Source organism: Oncorhynchus kisutch, linkage group LG10, assembly GCF_002021735.2.
Source record: "Oncorhynchus kisutch isolate 150728-3 linkage group LG10, Okis_V2, whole genome shotgun sequence".
NCBI classification, from domain to species: Eukaryota; Metazoa; Chordata; class Actinopteri; order Salmoniformes; family Salmonidae; genus Oncorhynchus; species Oncorhynchus kisutch.
The window spans coordinates 48,215,101-48,234,665 of NC_034183.2; the positions used below are offsets into that span (position 1 = coordinate 48,215,101).

General features: G+C 42.1%; 1 protein-coding gene across 2 annotated transcripts in view; it reads right to left on the reverse strand.

Annotated features, from left to right (window-relative positions):
* Positions 1-1,032: 1,032 nt before the first annotated feature.
* The window catches only part of LOC109898281 (parvalbumin-7), a 40,385-nt gene continuing 21,852 nt past the window's right edge, over positions 1,033-19,565 (reverse strand). Inside the window, exons 1-5 of one of the 2 annotated variants that reach the window (XM_020493190.2) lie at positions 8,253-8,377; positions 3,082-3,150; positions 2,013-2,145; positions 1,623-1,732; positions 1,033-1,499 (exon numbers count right to left, since the gene is read on the reverse strand). In XM_020493190.2, coding sequence (XP_020348779.1) covers positions 1,474-1,499; positions 1,623-1,732; positions 2,013-2,145; positions 3,082-3,142 — 330 coding nt within the window. In that variant the 5' untranslated portion in view covers positions 3,143-3,150; positions 8,253-8,377 and the 3' untranslated portion in view covers positions 1,033-1,473. Of the gene's footprint in view, positions 1,500-1,622; positions 1,733-2,012; positions 2,146-3,081; positions 3,151-8,252; positions 8,378-19,565 lie in introns of those variants that run through there. The other variant, XM_031833849.1, reaches the window with a different exon arrangement.

Consider the following 19,565-nt stretch of genomic DNA (forward strand, 5'->3'; position numbering starts at 1 on the left):
TCCTTATCTCCTTTGAAGAACTAGTAAAATGATTTCAGCAGACTGCCCTGCAGCATTATTAGACAGGCTAGCCTGTCTAATAATGACAATAGACAGTACAGTATGGGGAGCACAGAGATAATGCAACGTTAGATTGTCAGGCTGGCTGGCTGGCTGCTACTACTTGAGCAGAGATGAGAGGATGACTTTAAGATCTGAAAAATGATAAAGTCATCAGATAAAACAAAGTAATGTACACAACTGAAATATGTTATTATTATCATAGTAATTTTCTATTGATGTCTACCCAATGTGGACCTGACAGAGACAATGGAATATTTGTAATGTTTTGGCAATTGAATGTTAACTATTTTTGGTTTGTAATTTCCATAAAAAAGTTTTTAAATCATTTAAATCATTTTATTTTGTAATGCATTTAACGTGTACCTCTTTCCTGCATTCAAATGACCAAATTACTCTCTAGTGGCCTCATTGGTGGAATGTTATGAATAGTTTACATAATTTATAAACATACGTTTTAAAAAGCCGCCAGAAATCTATCAAACTATTTTGATATATTTCCGTCTTCTGTGATGTAATATTGGGATGCAAACTCAAAACGTAATACATTTCATAAACATGTGAATGAGAGGTATACTTTTGTTTCAAAGTAGATTTGTTTAAGGCCACTGCAGTAAAAGGCTAAATATATTATCGAAACCAAAATCGAAAACCATGATTGCTTTTTTGTAATCAAACTGAAACCGAACCGACCTCAAAAAAGCACTAATCGCTCAGCACTACCAATCGGAGAAGAGAAGGAGACAAACAGAGGAGACATTAAAGGAAGCGTCGGAGTGAGTCAGTTGTTCTTGAGGCATTTTTATATTTTATTTTATTTTGTTCTTTCACAGTTTCATCTTTTGGTGTGTTTTTACAACAGCTCATTACCAAAGGAGAGAGGGACGGAGGGATGGGGAGGAAAGGAAAGGAGGAGAGCAGTGCCAGAAAGTTGAAAGAGAGATAGAAAGAGACAGGAACAAGGGACAGAGAAAGAGAAAGAGTGGGGGGAGAGAGAAAAAGGGGGATGAAGTAAAATCAACTCAAAGGAGATGTGACTTTCTCTCATTTTGAAATATCTACATTATTATTTTAACTTGAGGTTATTGGCCTTCCAGGCGGTCTGATAACTATACATAAACAGAAACACATACGTTTGTATAAAAAGGAAAAAATAAATAGGATGGGGTTGTGGGTGGGAGTGGGAGTGGGGGAGAGGGGTAAGTTAGCGGGGTGGGGGCGGAAGCCACGACACCCTTCCTCCAGTGCAGTAGTAGCCGTGCGCTTGAGTGGGAGCGAGCTGGGTGTCAGTGAGGGCAGGTGGAGGGATGAGGTGGGGAAGGAAGGGGCACGTGTGAGGGTCGGCTGCAGACTGGAAGAGGGGGAGTATCGGGGCTGGGTGGTGGAGCGCTAGTCGGTTTAGGAAGGTGTCTATTACTCGTGCACCAGGGCAACGAACTCTGAAAGAGAGCAAGAAGAGACAAGAGGTTAGAGCACTCTGTAGACTCTGTGGAAAATCTGATCACACTATGATGATACAGGTGAGTACATGTTTCCGTCGGTCAGAGAAATAGTTTATTTACCATCGATGCCGATCATGCCGTCTCCATCCTTGTCAGCTTCGTTTAAGAATGCTTTGGTTTCTTTGTCGGTCAGGTCCCTGCCGTCTGAGGCAAATCCCTTCAGTACGAACCTATGGGCAACAGGGAGAGGGCAGAGAGACTTGAGAACAGACAGTACAACTACTAGGAATGCTCTGGTGCCTAAACAGTTAACCATGAGTGTTTGTGTGTGTATATAGGATGGGAATGCATGTCCATGTGGTCCCTGGTCAGTCACCACGCACTGTATATTGTTTAATAAATCACGGAGTGTGTAGTCAGTCAAAGTGTTGGTGTGTTTCTCTCTCTGTCTGTGTCTTTCTCTGTGTGTCTCCCTGTGTGTGTCTCCCTGTGTGTGTGTGCGTCTCTTACTTGAGCTCCTCCTCCTCTATGAATCCGCTGGCGTCAGCGTCCAGCACCAGAAAGGCTTTCTTCACATCCTCAGCTGACTTGGCCTTCAGACCCACCATCTCAAAGAATTTCTTATGGTCAAAAGAGTCAGCCGCTGCACGGCATAACACACACACACAGTTTAGTGAACACACACACACACAGAGTACAAACACAAATGGAGGCAGACACACACACACACTTACATACAAACACACACAGACAGGCACGCATGCACGCAGACAGACAGGCACGCACGCACGGATGCTTGCACACACACACAAAGGACAAAAAACAGCATGGGTGACTGCCTAGATGCAACACTCCAGAGGCTAAAAGTTAATGCCAAACAATCATTAAGAAATTACTATTTTTACACTATGATACAGCGTTTGTCTGAGTGTACGTGCGTGTGTGGATTCAGAGCATGTGTTGTGCCAGTGGACATATCAATTCTATAGGTTAGAGGACTGTGCCAACCCCAGGACTAGCTGGCATCCTCTGGCATATGTCTTACACAATATCAGTTCTTACACTATCTGAATTATGTCAGATATGATGTGCTATTACAGTATCATAGTTATGTAAAAATGTGTTGATCCCAAATGGCAACCTATTTGCTACATAGTGTATTACTTTTGACCAGGACACATGAGGTTCTGGTCAAAAAGGAGGGCACTATAGGGAAGAGGGTGCCTTTTGGGACATATCAGATGTGTATTTTTGGAACCAAGGGGCTCCTCCTGTTAACACATTAGTAGAGAGAACACATATTCGCCACTAACGTTCAATACAAAAAGTGAATTATACCTTTACTAAGTATTATTAGCCATTTATTTGGCCTCTATTCAGTGTTTTCTTGTTTACACATTATGAGACCGTTTCCCATACACAGATTAACAACATGAACAACATTAACAACATGAAAACTTTCAATGGAGAATCTTCATTGGGAGTGCTTCTTAGTCCTGGACTAGGTTTATGTATGTCTGGGAAACTGTTCCTAAATGTGATGTAAGAAAATGAAATGGAGTAAAGGGTGTTTGGTCACCTGCGAATGCCTCTAGGGCTTTCTTGATGTCGGCAGCGTTAAGAATGCTGTTCATTGCCATCTCAGCAGCTGGAATGTCAGGAAAGAGGGGGGAGGGGGGAATGGAAGGATGAGAAGAAAAGGGGGGAACAAAGTTAACATGAGAGCAAAGGGAACAGAGAGAGATATTCTCATATTACACTGCTGAGACTTGTGTACTGGAGCAAGAAATCAGGGCGAGAGCGAGATATTGAGAGAACGAATTAGAAAGGAGGGAGAGGAGGGAGGCGGAGAAAATGGAGTAGGGGGTGGGGGGTGCTCAGTTCTCCATTTAGTTTGTGTGTGTTTTTTGGGAGCGGGTTGAGGTTGGGGGTATTATAAGAGAAACGTGGCTGGTCTCCAGGCGTTAGAGCTGTGTAGAGTAATAGTGTGGACAGGGGGCTCCTAATGTCTCACACTTTGAAAGGCGAGCTGTGTCCAAACCTCTTGGCCCTGTGTGTCCAACCCTGTGTGTCCAACCCGGTGTGCCATTGAAGCCAATTGCTTCTCACTTACACCCCCCCCCCCCCCCCCCCCCCCTCCAGCTCCCATCTGTCTCCCAGAAGAGGAGAGGAGGAGGAGAGGAAAGGGGGAGGAGAGTCATGGTGAGTGGTGTTGACTAAGGGGTTATTGAGGAATGGATTAGTAGGTTGAGGTGTGGTTGCCATGTGGTGGCCATCCTATGATATCGTGCGAGGGCAATTTTTAAGTCTATTTTTGGATTACTTTATGTCTGTAATGGCCCCCGAGGGGTGGCCCTGATCCAGGGCGACAGGACCGCAGGGCCAAGTAGGGTGCTCTAAGATATTTCCCTAAGACATCGCTGCAGCAAAGGCTCATGGGATAAGTGAGCGAAAAGGCCCAGCTCGACAGCCTCTGGCTCGTTCGGGCGTTCCTATGGGGGAAATTAATAGGGAAAGAATGGGGTTTTGGGGTAAACGCCTAAAATAACGTCTGAGTTTATCACAGGCTTAGGAGATCTTATAAGTTTTGTTCTATAAAATAATATCAGCTAGTTAAGATGACCTTTATGAATTATGAAGCCTTTCCCTTACAGAAAAACACCATTTCACATGTGAAATCATGTGAAAACGTGTTTTTGGAATTACTTCCCATTAGGAACACATCACGTGAAATCATGTGTTTTTTTTCCGTAATGGGGATGCCAGCAATCTGAATTTCCTGCTACACAACCAAATCTGTGGCCACAGATTAATAGGCAAGAATACAAGGTCAAAGGTACACATAAGGTACCTTCAGGGCCAGCTTAATGCAAGGGCTTACCCAAAAAATACACATATATATATAATATTTTGCACCCGCCAACCACAGGACGATTCAGGAGCCAACTGTCATTGAGTGTAGATAGCCTGCCCGCTTCCTGGTGCCACTCTGCTAATCTTTAGATCGGGGGAGGAGATACATGTGACTGGTCAATTGTGTGAGTCAGGGGAATGGCCCAAGCCCATAACGGACCCAAGAGGCAAAAACAATTATTATTTATATCTCTTTTTTTATCCATCCACAGGAGCCCGTCCTCAATGTTCAAAATACACCAGAGAGCATCATTTTGACAGATTTCTTCATCTGGCCCTGGGTACTGGTCAACATCTTTTAGGGTACATGTGCAGATAATCTAGTATAACGTATATTTTTTCTGGGTACAATTACTACTGCACTTTTTTTTTAAATGCTGGGTTAAAAGCAACCCATTGTGGACAGACACGTGTTGTGTTATTTTTGACCCAGCCAGTTGGGTCACTTAGGGACATTGAACTATGAACCATCAGGTCAGATCAGAATACTGGAGGCATGGCGTTCAGTTCTTTTTGGCCACCTGTGAAAGTAAATGTCATTCCGGTTCATCTGTTCTGTTGTATTGTCAACACATGTTAAGGTTGCTTTTAGCGCAGGAGGCACTTCATAAAAGCAGTTGTGAGTTCAAATCCCAAATTAGGTTTAGTTCCAAGTAATGCTGGGGACCGTGACACAATGTTCTACAAAGGTTAATGGGAATGTCCTGGGAACTAGACAAAACCTGCAGGGGACCATGACTGTATAAATTAGCGGCAGGTAGCCTAGAGTTTAGAGCGTTGGACTAGTAACCAAAAGGTTGCAATATCGAATCCCTGAGCTGACAAGGTAAAAATCTGTCGTTCTGCCCCTGAACGAGGCAGTTAACCCACTGTTCCTAGGCCGTCATTGAAAATAAGAATTTGTTAACTGACTTGTCTAGAAAAATATATATATTTTTATAAAGAAATTGAAGGCAATTATGGCGTTTAAAGTAAAATATTCTCAATGACATTTGACATCTGGGTTTTCACATGTTGTCACGTGTAGTTTCATGGTATCACATGTTGAAATTTGGCATTCCCATGTTGTCATTTATTTCACATGACATCATGATTTTGCATGTGTTTACATGGTCACATGTGACTATGTGATAACACGTTTTCACATGCGATTACGTGAAATTCATGTGGTTTTTCTGTAAGTGTTATGTGGTTGTTTCGATTACATAAATGCTTCACAAAAAGTGACATTAGCTGATGAAGATTAGCTCATAGAACAAAACGTATAAAATCTCCTAAGCCTGTGTTTACCACAGACCTTATTTTTGCAGAACCCCATCAAAAAAAACATGAATTTCTCCATAGGCTTTGGCCAATGAGCCATGGTGGAGTTAGTGCCTACAAAAATATGCCATTACTATTGCTCTCTATAGGAGCCTACAAGATCCTATTTAGTAGTTAGCCTCTTTCCATAGTTTGTCCTATGCGAATGCCTCAACAGTCAGCCTCATCTTAGTGAGATCTAGCACTTCCTTTCACCCAACATCTTTCTAACACTCCTAAGTTTGACTTACCCTTTGGCTCCAATGAAAAGTATAAATATGAAACCTTTATACTTTTTTTGTGCGTGAGAGCCGGCTGTGCCCTTCTTCTCACCCAGAGGTGAGGGAAACCCAACCGTGCCTCAGGAGACCGACTCCTAGCCTTCATTACAACAGCTGCATGGTGTGTGTGTATGTCTGTGTGTGCGTGTGTGTGTGTGAGTGTGTGTGAGTGTGCGTGTGTGTTTGGAGAGGGGGTCTGAGGGTTCTGGGTCTGGACAGGCCGGATGTGGGTGAGGAGATCGAGGTATCAAGGGAGAATGTACTAGCCTCTCAAGAAACTCGAGCCCCTTAAGTTAAGCCCCCTCGATCTCAGTTTACTATAGCATGTGTATGTTCGTATGCGGTCCTTTGTAGTGTCAGTGTGTGAGTGAGGGTGTGTGTTTGTATGTACGAACGTGTGGCTTTGCTGATATGTCTGTGACGTGTTTATGTACATGCATATACATCTATGTACTGTACGTCTATGTGCTGTTGGTGAGATAATGTTTTGCAACTGTGTGTCTGGATTCATATACCTTGTAGGGCTCTTACTTACAATTGATTTTACATTTAAATACCCACTATGTAAGTGAATCAGAATGATTGAAACACAACAAATTGGGGACTGTGCTTGTTTTAGCATTCTGTACAGCAGAAACATTGGAGGATTTTGATTCAGAATGATAGCCAACTTGTAACTGAATAGTTTAAATTGTGTACAGAACAGCTCAACTGGGCGGCTACAACAAATGCTATTGATTCTGCAAGTCATTGATTTCATCATAAAAAGTGGAGTCAGCCTCTCTTGTCATGGTAACAATACCAATACCCAAAGAGCAGTGGTCCGTGCGGCACGGCCATAAAAACAACACCCAGATGGATTGTGGGGGGTTATCTTTGGACATAACACCAAAGTCCATTATGTTATCTGACAGCGTGGTGCGGAAAATAACTGCTGAGCTGCCTACCTACTGTACCGCCACAGTACAACTGAACAATCAGACCTGGGTTCAAATACTTTAAAAACTACTTTATCTAAATTTGACTAGATAAATTTGACTGTAGCAATGGAACCATTAGAGCGGTCCCAGTGCAACCTTGCCCACCTGGCTATCCAGGTAGGGTAATGCAAAAAATATTTCATATAGTATCTGAACCCAGGTCTAGCTTCCAAATTACCCAGTTACCCAATTCAATGATTGAGCAGCCACAACAATAGGCCTTGCGTAGTAGTAGGGACTCTCCTGGATGGCACACAAAGGTACCGCTATGACTCGCAGAATAATAATGCCATCTTATCTAATCAACTAATCACATCGTCTCATAAATCCATCTGGAACAATGATTGATTGTCCAATCAATCATCTACATGCAAATGCCAAACATGTCAATAACTAAACCACGTCACGAGACATTTACATAAAACACAAACAGAGTAATATAGTATTATTAAATAAATAAAAATGTGTCAATCGCTTAAGCTATCCGTTAGCATTTTAAGCAACATCTGAAGTCTTGAGGTCATATTTCATCATGACACACAAACAACACATTGTATTCATAGCAAATGGCACCCTATCCCTTATATAGTGCGCTACTTTTGACCAGAGCTCTATTGGGCCTAGGCCAAAAGTAGTGCACTATAGGGAATAGGGTGCCATTTGGGATGCATTCAATTATTTGTCTCTGTTTAATTAACAGAGGCTATAGCCACTAAAACAGTTCACTGACTCCATGAATATGCATTAACATGGAGATATGAGCACATGAGTATCATGCAAATGCACTAATCATGCTCAACATAATCACATACAGAATGTTAATGAGGGAAGGTTATGGTCCCGAGAGGCATCTTTGTTAAAAAATGTAATAACTAAATACTATTTCACAGTGTCAGCAACTTGCACCATACTTAGTTAATGTCCTCTATATAATTGTTGAAAGGTTTGGTCGTTTGGTTCATATTCTCTATACAGTAGCCATTCCCATTACACAACTAACTAACACCACAAATTGCACCTGCTCATGCTATTTTCCAACACGTAACTACCTACATACTTAAACAAGATCTTACCCTTACAACTGTACTGCAAAATTATTCTCTACTGTGGTGACCAATTTATGAAGCCTTTTCCATGTCATTACTAGGTCAATTCCATTTCAATTCAATCAATTCAGGAAGTAAACTGAAATCCCAATGTTCACTTCCTGAATTGGCTGAATTAAAATGGAATTGACCCCAACCCTGGTTGTTGAGCAAAGCACGCAGCCTTACCTGAGTTAAGGTGAGGAGTAGTATGGAGGAGATGGAGAAAGGGGCCAGAGAGATAGGGTGGAGGTCTGATAAAGAGACAAGGGTCGACTCCTTTCTTTTTTATACCCCTCCCCTCCGCCTATTTTAGGAGGGAAAGATGGAAACCCTATCGCTTCCCTTAACCACACTTAACTAATCAAAACCCTGCTATTAATAATCACCTGCTCAGTCTCCAGCACCCATTCCACCTGACACCTTTTTCTTTACTCTCTCTCTTTCTCGCCTTCCCTCAACGCATCTGGTTTTCTTACCTCGTTTTCTCACACCTCCCACTCAGGGGGCTCTGTCCTTAGATCCTCTTTTGATATTTCTCTTTCTCACGAACTCTCTCTTTCTGTGTTTTTATATATATATATATATATATATCTCTTTCCTCCTCTCTGTCAATTTCTTCATCTCCTAAGCTCTCCTTTTACTCCAATTTCCCCTGTCTCTCACACTTAACCATTCTCAAAGCAGAGATGGGTAGTAGTTCTGTTACATGTATTTGAAATACGTACAGTATTTGAATTACTTCTGAGTATTTTGTATGTTGTATTACACTGGTCTGAACTACAGTCCAATGTATTTTGTAACAAGATATTTTCAAAAGCTGCAATTTTCTAAATACAAAATTATTTTCTATACCATTTCCTTATAGAAGTTTTGTGGCCCCCTTGCACCCCACATTGTTTTTAAAAAGTATGATGGCACCATGGTGTGATAAGACTATCTGCTAAATAAACGTATACTGTAAATGAACAAATGAACAATTGCAAGGCATGCTGAGTATTATTCTAATGGAGCAGCCGGGGCGGCAGGGTAGCCTAGTGGTTAGAGCGTTGGACTAGTAACCGGAAGGTTGCAAGTTCAAATCCCCCGAGCTGACAAGGTACATCTGTCGTTCTACCCCTGAACAGGCAGTTAACCCACTGTTCCTAGGCCATCATTGAAAATAAGAATTTGTTCTTAACTGATTTGCCTAGTAAAATAAAAATTAAATAAATAATGAGCGCCACCCTGAAACAAGGCCAATGACAATACCCAGTGTGCTTTGCAGTTGTTAATTTTCACATATACATTTACAGTATATTTTGGTCATTTAGCAGACACTCTTATCCAGAGTGTCAATGCATTCAACTAAGGTAGATTAACAACAACATATCACAGTCATAGCAAGTAAGACGTTTCTGTAACTGTTACTGAGAATGTTGTTGCTGTTCGACCGTTTAGTAGCTATGTAATTTTATATTTTATAATACAAAAGACATACATTTCAATGAACTACAATACTTTACAAAAGTATCTTATATTTTATTTTGATACATTGGTCTTTAGGGTATTTTAAAGTTGTATTTTCTAATTGTAATTTCTTATTTATGCCCATCCTTATCTCAAAGTCTCTCTCATTTACCTTTCCTGCTCATGGGGGATTAAAACCATCAGCCAACTTCCTTAATCCATCCCTTTATATCCACCTCCATTATCTTATTCCTTTCTTTGTCTGTCCCTAATGAATCTATATATAGCAGACACAAGTCAAAGCAAAGCTGAAGGTAGATCCTGAACGTCCATGATCAGAACTGTGACATCTGATATCCGTGGGCTGCCTTATGCTCTGTGTTCATATGAGTTTGCCCCAAACGACACCCTATTTCCTATATGCAGGTGTAGCATCTTCATTTGACCACTGCTGTCGTAGCAAAATAATTATGCAGCAACAGGATTTGAACGTTGCTTGATCGTCGGTTAGGCTATTAGCTGTTCAAAATTAGGCTATAAGTGCAATACTGTTAATATAACCGTGTTTTAATGTGAATTCTCAGCAACAAAAGGGGGATCAAATTAAGATCCTATAGATGTACAGTGTAGTGTGGTCAAAAGTAGTGCACTATATAGGGGACAGGGTGTCATTTGGGACACAAGCTACATTATTTTGTGGGGAAAGAATCCAAACAGGCTCTCGGCATCAATTAACTATAAAACATGGAGGGTTAGGTCACTCTGGCGCAGGCAGCACCCCCCCAGGAATCGCCAAAGCCTGTCATGTATAGATATGTCTTACTGAATATGGCTGTACCAGTGGACTGCACACATCAGCTGTTTCCATTGTCTGAGGTATTATTGAAGTGTGTGTGTGTGTGTGTGCGCGCATGCGTGTGTGTACTCACTGACCTTTGTAAAGATGGGTTTGAAGGCAGAGATGGGGCCTGCGATGTGGGCTGCGGTGCTACTGTATTGTACTTAAAGAGAGCAATAAACAGGCTTACTATAGGATAGGATGGGGAGGCAATGGTGGTGGTTGTGGTGGTGTGGGTCACTGAGTTCCCATGTATAAATGTACTGGGATGTACAGGGATGAGGAGGGATTTGCTGCTCTGTAGGGGACCTCAGTGACTGCTGCTATTTAACCTTATTACCATATCTCATTGGGACTGTTTTCTGGAGCAGATGCGGTACTTTTCTAAAAACCTGATAAAGTTTTGTTTCTGGAATGACATGCATTTCTCAAATTAGGTTAATCATGCAGTTTGATTCGCTGTTGAGTCATCGTGACATATTTCCAATCAATGAATTTGATATGGAACACCTCCCCATCTGTACAGCTCTGCAATTTGCCACTCTATAATTTATCCCTCTTTTTCTCCTACCCCTTATTCCCTCTGGTACCACTCATGGGAATGTTATTCCCCCGTCCAATTCTAATATGCTCAAGCACTTTATCTTTTTAACTCTTTCTCTCCTCTCTTTCCTTTCAACATATAATCCCATCTGCCTTCTGTTCACTGCACGAAGAGGTATATAAAGCACCCTCCTTTTAAGGGGCCTCTTTCTTCCACTAAACTTGTGTGTTCTCCAGCCTTCCTTAGACTAAATGTATCATCCTCCTCTCTCTGCCTTTCAGGGCCATGCAACCAAAAGCCACCAAGAGGCTTGACTTAACCACACATAGTGCTTGGTTGTTGTCTGGGGCTCTCCCAAGGAGGGATGACAGTGGTGCTCAGTGGTGGAGCCTGAGTGGTGGCAGAAACGGACTGGCCACAAGGCAATTCGGGAAAATACCAGATGAGCTGGTCCATCTTTAGCTCAGTGGGTCGGTGAATTTTTTTTTAGGGTTTAATATTGAGGGTCTGCAAAGAGAAAATGGACTGGTGTGGGGTCTCAAGGAAATGCCAGGCCGGTTTGTGGTCACTGACTTTCCTTGGGTGGAGGGGTGGTGCAAGGGGGAAGCAGAAAGGCGAGCTGAAGGGTGGTGAGATGCATAAACAGGTTATATCAAAATCAGTGTTGATGGGGGGTTTTTCACCCCAAGGGCCTGGAGGGTGGAGGGTGAAATGACATCTGTTCTCTTCCAAATCTCAACCTCCATCCCAATGCCCTAGCTGTCATTAACAGGCATGGCACCTGACACCATCAAACATCTTTTGAGTAGTTTTGTAAGGGAATTGATGGAAGTTCATGGAATTCTCTGCTCCATTGATTCAAAAGGGCTTTTTGTTTAGATTTCTGTTGGTTCATTTGAAAGGTTTTTGTTGAGGTTGACTATTTGAACATGGATGTATCAATAAATTGTGTTCTGATTAGCATGTTAATAGGGAAATCAAAAGTTCCTTGTCGGTTTCTTGACAGGTTGTGTGTTTGTGTTGTTTATCCCCAACAAATAACACAAAGTACATCGACGGGGCTGTTGTGGAACAGGTCAAGAGCTGGTATCTCTGTTTTTTATTTGTAGTAAATGTGCAATAAAAAATAAAAAAACTGGTTTTAGCTTTCTCATTATGGGGTATTGTGTGTAGATTGACGAGGACTTTTATTTATTTAATCCATTTAGAAAGAGGCTTTAACGTAACAAAACGTGGAAAAAGAGAAAGGGCTGAATACTTTCCAGATGCACTGTATTTGTACATATCTACCTCAATTACCTCGTACCCCTACACATCGACTCGGTACTGGTACCCTGTGTATATAGCTAGGTTATCGTTACTCATTGTGTACTTATTCCTTGTGTTATTATTTTTTCTATTTATTTATTCCCTGTGTTGTTATTTTTCAGAAATGTGCTACTATTTCTCTTTTTTTTTTATCTCTGTATTGTTGGGCAGGGCCCATAAGGAAGCATTTCACTGTTAGTCTACACCTGTTGTTTACGAAGCATGTGACAAATAACATTTGATTTGATTTGAAACTGTAATGAGTTCAGTTGTAAGTAATTTCCAGTAAAGGTCTTTGAGTTTTTGATTTCAGTTCGTTTCGGTCTGTTTGTTGAACACTCTGAAACAAAGTTACAATATGAAACAAAATGTCAAATATGGCAATAAAACTTTCCAAACCACGTATTTAATTTTGACGTTTCTGGTGGGCGACTGTCGTTCGAAGGCCTCCTCTTTATAACATACTTCCTAGAGAGATCCAATTCCTGTGGCTAAAGAAAGCACAAATATGTTTACATATTTCCATGTTTCCCTGCCTGGAATAACAAAGACAGAGTTATTCTAAGGAAGACAAAGTGAGAGGATAAAACTGAATACATTTTAGAGGAAGCCAAATTCCAGGGAGAGAAAGAGAGCGGGGGGGACAGGGGGACGGGGGACGGGGGGGGGGAGCTTTGAAAAAGTCCTAAAAAAGCTCAGCTAAAACAGACAAAATCTCAGTCCCTTTGAAACTGACAGCTTTTGAAGAGGCAGAAGTCGGGGCTGTGCGGCTGGTCCAGGGTGAGATGAGAGGTAGTGTGATCTCCAAATGTCATCTTTGCAGAACAGTGTGGGTCTGGATGAAAAGTTGGACGATATGAAGGCTTGAAACAACCACGGTTTACATAAATGCGTCGGCATTTTACTTTCAAACGAGGTTTGTAAAAAAAAACGATATTTTTTTCTTCTTCTTTTATGTACATTTTGTCGCCTGTTTTTTTTACTGCATCATCAGTATCCAGTGAAACAGTGGGGAAGTCTGTTTCAGCAAACCACTGAAAGCAATGCATTGTTTACTTGTTTAGCTGTGCTGCGCCAAGCCTTGCCACCTGGCAGTAGGTGTGGGTATGTAGGGGCATTACTGTTGTCGTCTGTCTGGCCTGCTGTGGGACATCACATGATAGACACATTACTGAGAATCATCGTCCTCCCTTCAACTATTACATTTCTCTGTTTCAGCATTTTCTCCAAAGGAGACACAGAGCGAAAAATGACACTTAGAGTGATGAAGGGAACAAGGGATGAACATGAAAGCTGTAAAGAAAGAGAGAAAGTCCAAGGGTAGGAAATGGAGAGGCAATAGAATGAGATACTGTCCAAGGGGAGGTAGAGAGAGACAGAGAGAGGGAGAGAGGCAGAAAGAGAGAGACAACGAGAGATAGAGAGAGAGAAAGGACAAGATGGACAAGGACATCCATGGGTCCTGACAGAGGGAATGATAGGAGAATGAGAGCTGGACCGCCATGGGACAGAAATGAATGAGTTGTTTAATAAAGGAGCTACTGGGTCGTCCATCTGCAGGGATCCTCCCTTAGCCTTAACAAATGGGAGTCTGCATTTGAAACATTAAGATGGATGGGCCTCTTCTCTCTCGCCGTGTGATCAGCCATTCCGTTGCAATGACGTAACGATTTTTCGTGCCGCGAGCATCTTCTGATGCAAGAAAAGACAGGGCTGAGGAAGACACACCCAAAAGAGAATACCAAGAGATGCACAGATATAGTAAGAATGATGGGCCAGTCAGGAGGCTAGGAGAGAAATAGTGTGCAGAAGATATAGAGGAAAGAGACAGTAAGAAAGAGAAAGGAGAGGCAGGGAGAGAAAGAGGTCAAATAAGAGTTTTGGTCAGATGTGGTGAAGGAAGGTTGCTCAATCTATAGGGAAAAACATAAGATGGACGACAGTGTCTTGTCGTTAACATCAAAGGACAACCATTACAGTCAGGCTGAAAGTTAACTAGCCCAATCATCAACGATGGACAGTGTAATGGAGGTGATTTGGTGAACTGCGCTCGCATGATTAGTAGCCTAACCTTTTCTTAGACCTGAAGACTTGTGTTAGCTCCTCAAGTTAATGCCTAGGCATTAGCTTAGCATGCTAACAGACCCAGTTGGTCACACCAGTATAGACAACCAATGTGAATTTTGCCAACAAATCTGAACTAAATCATTCCAATAAATCTTGAAAGCCCCTTGTGATGACGGTGGCCGCAATAGAAAAGCTGAACCTCAAAAGAGACGATGGGGTGGGTTATTGACACCGTGTACCCTAGTCCTATATGCAATGTACTCCTCTTGACCAGGTTCCTATGGGCTCTGGTCAAAAGTAGTGAACCATAGAGGGAATAAGGTGCCACTTGAGACGCAGGCAGAGTATCAGAGCTGGTCTGTACTGGACTTGGCACAGGAAGGTGTGTAATCCCTTGAACAGGTGCCTTGGGACCAGAGAGACAGGCTTTGGGAGAATAGGAGGTTGTGAAGGGGAGATATGAGGAAAGAGGGAGACGGGGAAAACGATACGAGGAGAGGGAAGAGAGGGAGAGTAGAAAGGTGTGGGGATTTGAGGAGGGAGGTCTAAGCGAAAGGAAGGTGAAGAAATATGAGTTTGAGGAAGGAGAGCGAGTGAGCGAGAGGGAGGTGGGGGGGGGGGGGGGGAGTAGAGGGGTGAGGAGATTCCTCAGGAGCGTCTGTCGGCTTACAACTCAAGAGATAGGTGTTGAGTTGCACCCGGCGATGCTACAAATGTAATATGGGGAGACGCTGTATCCCTGGCAATGTCGTCATAACTAATGTTGGAAGCTGGCAAGTTTGCATTTGCAGAACAATGTGCGTGAATGTGTAATCACAGTATGGGTAATGGATGGAAACAAAACAATTTAAAAAAAAATTCATTCTTTCTCTTTTTGAGTTATTATTAGTGTGTTGACTATCAAAGGCGTTTTTTGTCATACATTTTCTAGCTCTCCTTGGGTTCTAATGTCAGTGTGTTCCTGCTTGTTTTAGGAAGCATGTCAGCGGGTCAGTGATACCTTCTCTTCCTCTGTAGGCTAACCAACAAAATGACATTTAGAACTGTGTCACTTGAGAATCACACCAACAAGCAAGCGCAAAAATGCAAGCATGCATGTCAACACACACGCACAGACACACACACAGGCACAGAAACACACACACACACACACACACACACATCAAGATCGGTTTGACCTTGACGTTGTAGGCTACGTGTGTCAGATGTGTGTAGTGTGAATGAACTGGGATAAGATTCTAAATAGTAGCTCTTATTATTATAGCGAGCACTACACCAGATCAAGGCCTGAAGCAGAGAGAGCAATAATGTTCATTCGACTTAAGAAGCAGTCAAGCTTAAACTGCAGCTCCAAATGGCCACATCACAGCATTAAAATAACTACTACAATGATCATTATTCCCCTAAATGTATACTGAACAAAAATATAAATGCAACATGCAAACAATTTAAACAAATTTACTGTTAATGTTCATATAAGGAAATCAGTTTATTAGGCCCTAATCTATGGATTTCACTTGACGGCCCAGGGCGCAGCCATTGGTGGGCATGGGAGGGCATAGCCCCACCCTCTTGGGAGCTAGGCTTCAATTAGAATACGTTCTTCCTCACAAAAGGGCTTTATTACAGGCGGAAATACTCCTCAGTTTCATCAGCTGTCCGGGTGGCTGGTCTCAGACAAACCCGCAGGTGAAGAAGCCGGATGTGGAGTTCTGGCGTGGTTACATGTATGCGCTTGTGAGGCCGGTTGGATGTACTGCCAAAATCTCTAAAACGGTGTTGGAGGTGGCTTATGGTAGAAAAATTAACATTCAATTCTCTGGCAACAGCTTTGGTGGACATTCCTGCAGTCAGCATGCCAATTCCACGCTTTTTCAAAAGTTGAGACATCTGTGGTATTGTGTGGTGTGACAAAACTACACATTTTAGAATGGACTTTTATTGTCCCCAGCACAAGGTGCAGCTGTGTAATGATCATGCTGTTTAATCAGCTTCTTGATATGCCACACCTGTCAGGTGGATGGATTATCTTGGCAAAGGAGAAATGCTCACTAACAGGGATGTAAATAAATTTGTGCACAATATTCATGAGAAATATGTTTTATGTGCGTACGGAAATGTCTTTACATGTTGTGTTTATATTTCTGTTCAGTACTAGTTACTGTTGAACAGATTTAAAAGACTGCTGCTGGTTTATGGCTCGTGTCCATTTAGAGCAGGGGTGGGCAACTCCAGTCCTCGGGGGCCTGATTGGTGTCACACTCTTTCTCCATCCCTAGCAAACACAGCTGATTAATCAAATTGCATTCTAAACTGAAGATCATGATTAGGTGATTATTGGAGTCAAGTGTGTTAGCTGGGGCTGGGGCAAAACTGTGACAACAATCAGGCCCCCAAGGACTGTAATTGCACACCCCTGATTTAGGGGGATATGCTATCTCTGTCTGTGTTGCCAAATGTACTACATTATAAAAACATTCAAGAGACAGCAGCGCTCACAAAGACGGAACACACACCCCTGAAATTAAAACATCAACACCGACCGGCTGGCCTGGAATCCATTGTCAGGTGTGCATCCATTTAGGAGGGAGTGGAGTGTATTCACATATTAACAAATACAATAGGTTCTTGAAGGGCCCATTAACAAACCACTGCCATTAACTCTACGCTCCCTGTTCTGCTCCGAGACCCAGCCGCATTGCAGTTAAAATGGAAGTCTGTTCCCAGGTGAAGGATTCCTTAAGTTGCTTGGTTGGAAAGGCCTGTATTATTACATCACACAATCAATTAGCTGTTACATGGGCTACGAGGGTGGTGTGTGTGTCTTTGTGTGTGCGTCTCTCTCTCTCTCTGTGTGTGTGTCTTTGTGTGTGCGTGTCTCTCTCTCTCTCTGTGTGTGTGTGTGTGTGTGTGTGTGTGTGTGTGTGTATAGGCAACGTGTGGGAGTCAGGGGGTGGCCACCATAGAGCAATTAAGACAAGCTAATGCACCGTCGCCCGTGCACATCGATCCACTATACTCTAATATCCCTCAGCAGTCCCAGTCATTAGAATGTGTCCAAAATGGCACTATATAGGGTGTACCCATTAGATTTATTACAGGCGATCCAATAGCCAACCGCACCATAGTGTAATTACCTAAAGAAGCATCAATCGTTTATGGATATTTATTTAGTAGTGTATAGGTGGTGTTAGGTTTAAAAGTGTGTAGCAGATTTTGAAGTGGGGGTGGGGGGAGGGGGCATTCCAGTCGACACAATTCCAACTTAATAGGCGACACACACACACACACACACACACACACACACACACCATTGTCTTCTAATTGGGGTGTCAGGGGATTTGTCTCATAGTCTTTGAACAACTCTCTTCAGAATCATTCATGATTTGTGTGAACAAACAGAAACAATGAATATTTTACCAAAAAGATAGAATAACCAACCCCTGCTGTTACATCTGAGAAAAGCCATAGAGGGATCGCTGGTTAAAAAAGATAAAATAATTTTGAAACTCACATAAAAGTTAATACTCCCAGCTTCAATTTAATAAAAAATAAAAAATAGAATAGTAGCTGACATCGCTCCAGTGACCTAATGTATCAGTCATATGCATAGGCACAAATCTGTGCGTAAAACAGGCGTGAGATCATTTCCACGCAAAGTGTGAGATTTATCAATATAAACGTTTACTTGAGTGTGCGTAAATTGACATTCCGCGACCCCGAGGAAACGAATTAGCAGAATAAAAAAATCCCCTAAAGATCTGTACCGCACTTCCGCATCAGAAGTGAAAGGTGACAGAACTAAAGCTGTGTTTGTCAGACCATGAAACATCCCGGAAACCGGTCTTCTAACAAAAGCCTCTGTAGCTTCCAAACGGTTTGGCCTACATGGAAAGATGACACTCTTACGAGCACGATGATGTTCTCCGCTTTCCTCTACGACTGTCACAAGTGTCAGGAGACTGAATTCGGCACAGCCTATCTGCCAGCTTCTGTCTGTATCGTCCGAAATGTTTGGGCTCCCCCCCTTGACATTTTCACAGTACCAAAAAACATAAAAAAATTGTATTAAATAAAAAAATTACAACAAAAAATACGTGTGATCATTCTACAGTGGTCCCTGCAGCATACGCTCAACCCTGTGTGATTAGAACGCTTATTTAGAACGTCCAGTGTCGATTGACGCAAATCAGCATTTGAGCTAGCCACATTGGTTTTTCACAGAAACATTTTTCAAAAGCACAGTTCTTACAAAGTTATGTCCTGAATGTGGCCAGTTTATTTTTGGATGCAATGTTCAGACATTCACAGAAGTAGCTACCACATACACAATCACCCAAACCGGAAAATGTAGACTACATTAGTTCTAGCGCTAACTGAGGGAAGATTAAAGTAACACAAGCTGTCATATTTAAGAATTCAAGCGGTCATATTTAGAGAATTCTGGGCTGACAGAAACCACAACATGAATTAGCTAATAGCAATTACTATTTATAATGAATCACATCACAGGTGAGCTCAACATTGATCGTAATGACTAAAACACTTTCTAGAAATCAAGAGTATTCCGACGATGGGTAGTTTGTGCGCTCCGCCATGTTCGTTTTTTCACGTCAACCAAAGATAATAAGAGAAGATGAGTTTGATCTGTTTGCAGTATGCCTGTTGAAGGGGGTGTGTCTTCTACGATCATTCACTTCACTTCATTCACTTCCGGAAGTTTATGCGAAAGATGAGTGAACCATTCCTTCACCCCATTTTAACATCTTTGGTCTGATAGAATTCATTATACAGTATAATGTCAACCAACATGGCGCCCCACATAGCTGGCAAATAGCTTAGCATTAGCTTATTAGCGTACAGTACAACCTTCAAAAAAGTTAATTGCTTTGCCACATTTTTTGCAGTATTACTTTAGTGCCTTGTTGCAAACAGGATGCATGTATTGTATTCTGTACAGACTTCCTTCTTTTCACTTTGTCAATAAGTTAGTATTGTGGAGTAACTACAATGTTATTGATCCATCCTCAGTTTTCTTCAATCACAGCCATTAAACTCTGTAAATGTTTAAAAGTCGTGATTGGCCTCATGGTGAAATCCCAGAGCAGTTTCCTTCCTCTCCGGCAACTGAGTTAGGATCTTTGTAGTGACTGGGTGTATTGATACACCGTCCAAAGTGAAATGAATAACTTCACCGTGCTCAAAGGGATATTCCACATCTGCTTTAAAAAAAATGTTTACCCATCTACCAATTGGAAAACAGTCTTTGTGGTTGAATCTGTGTTTGAAATTCACT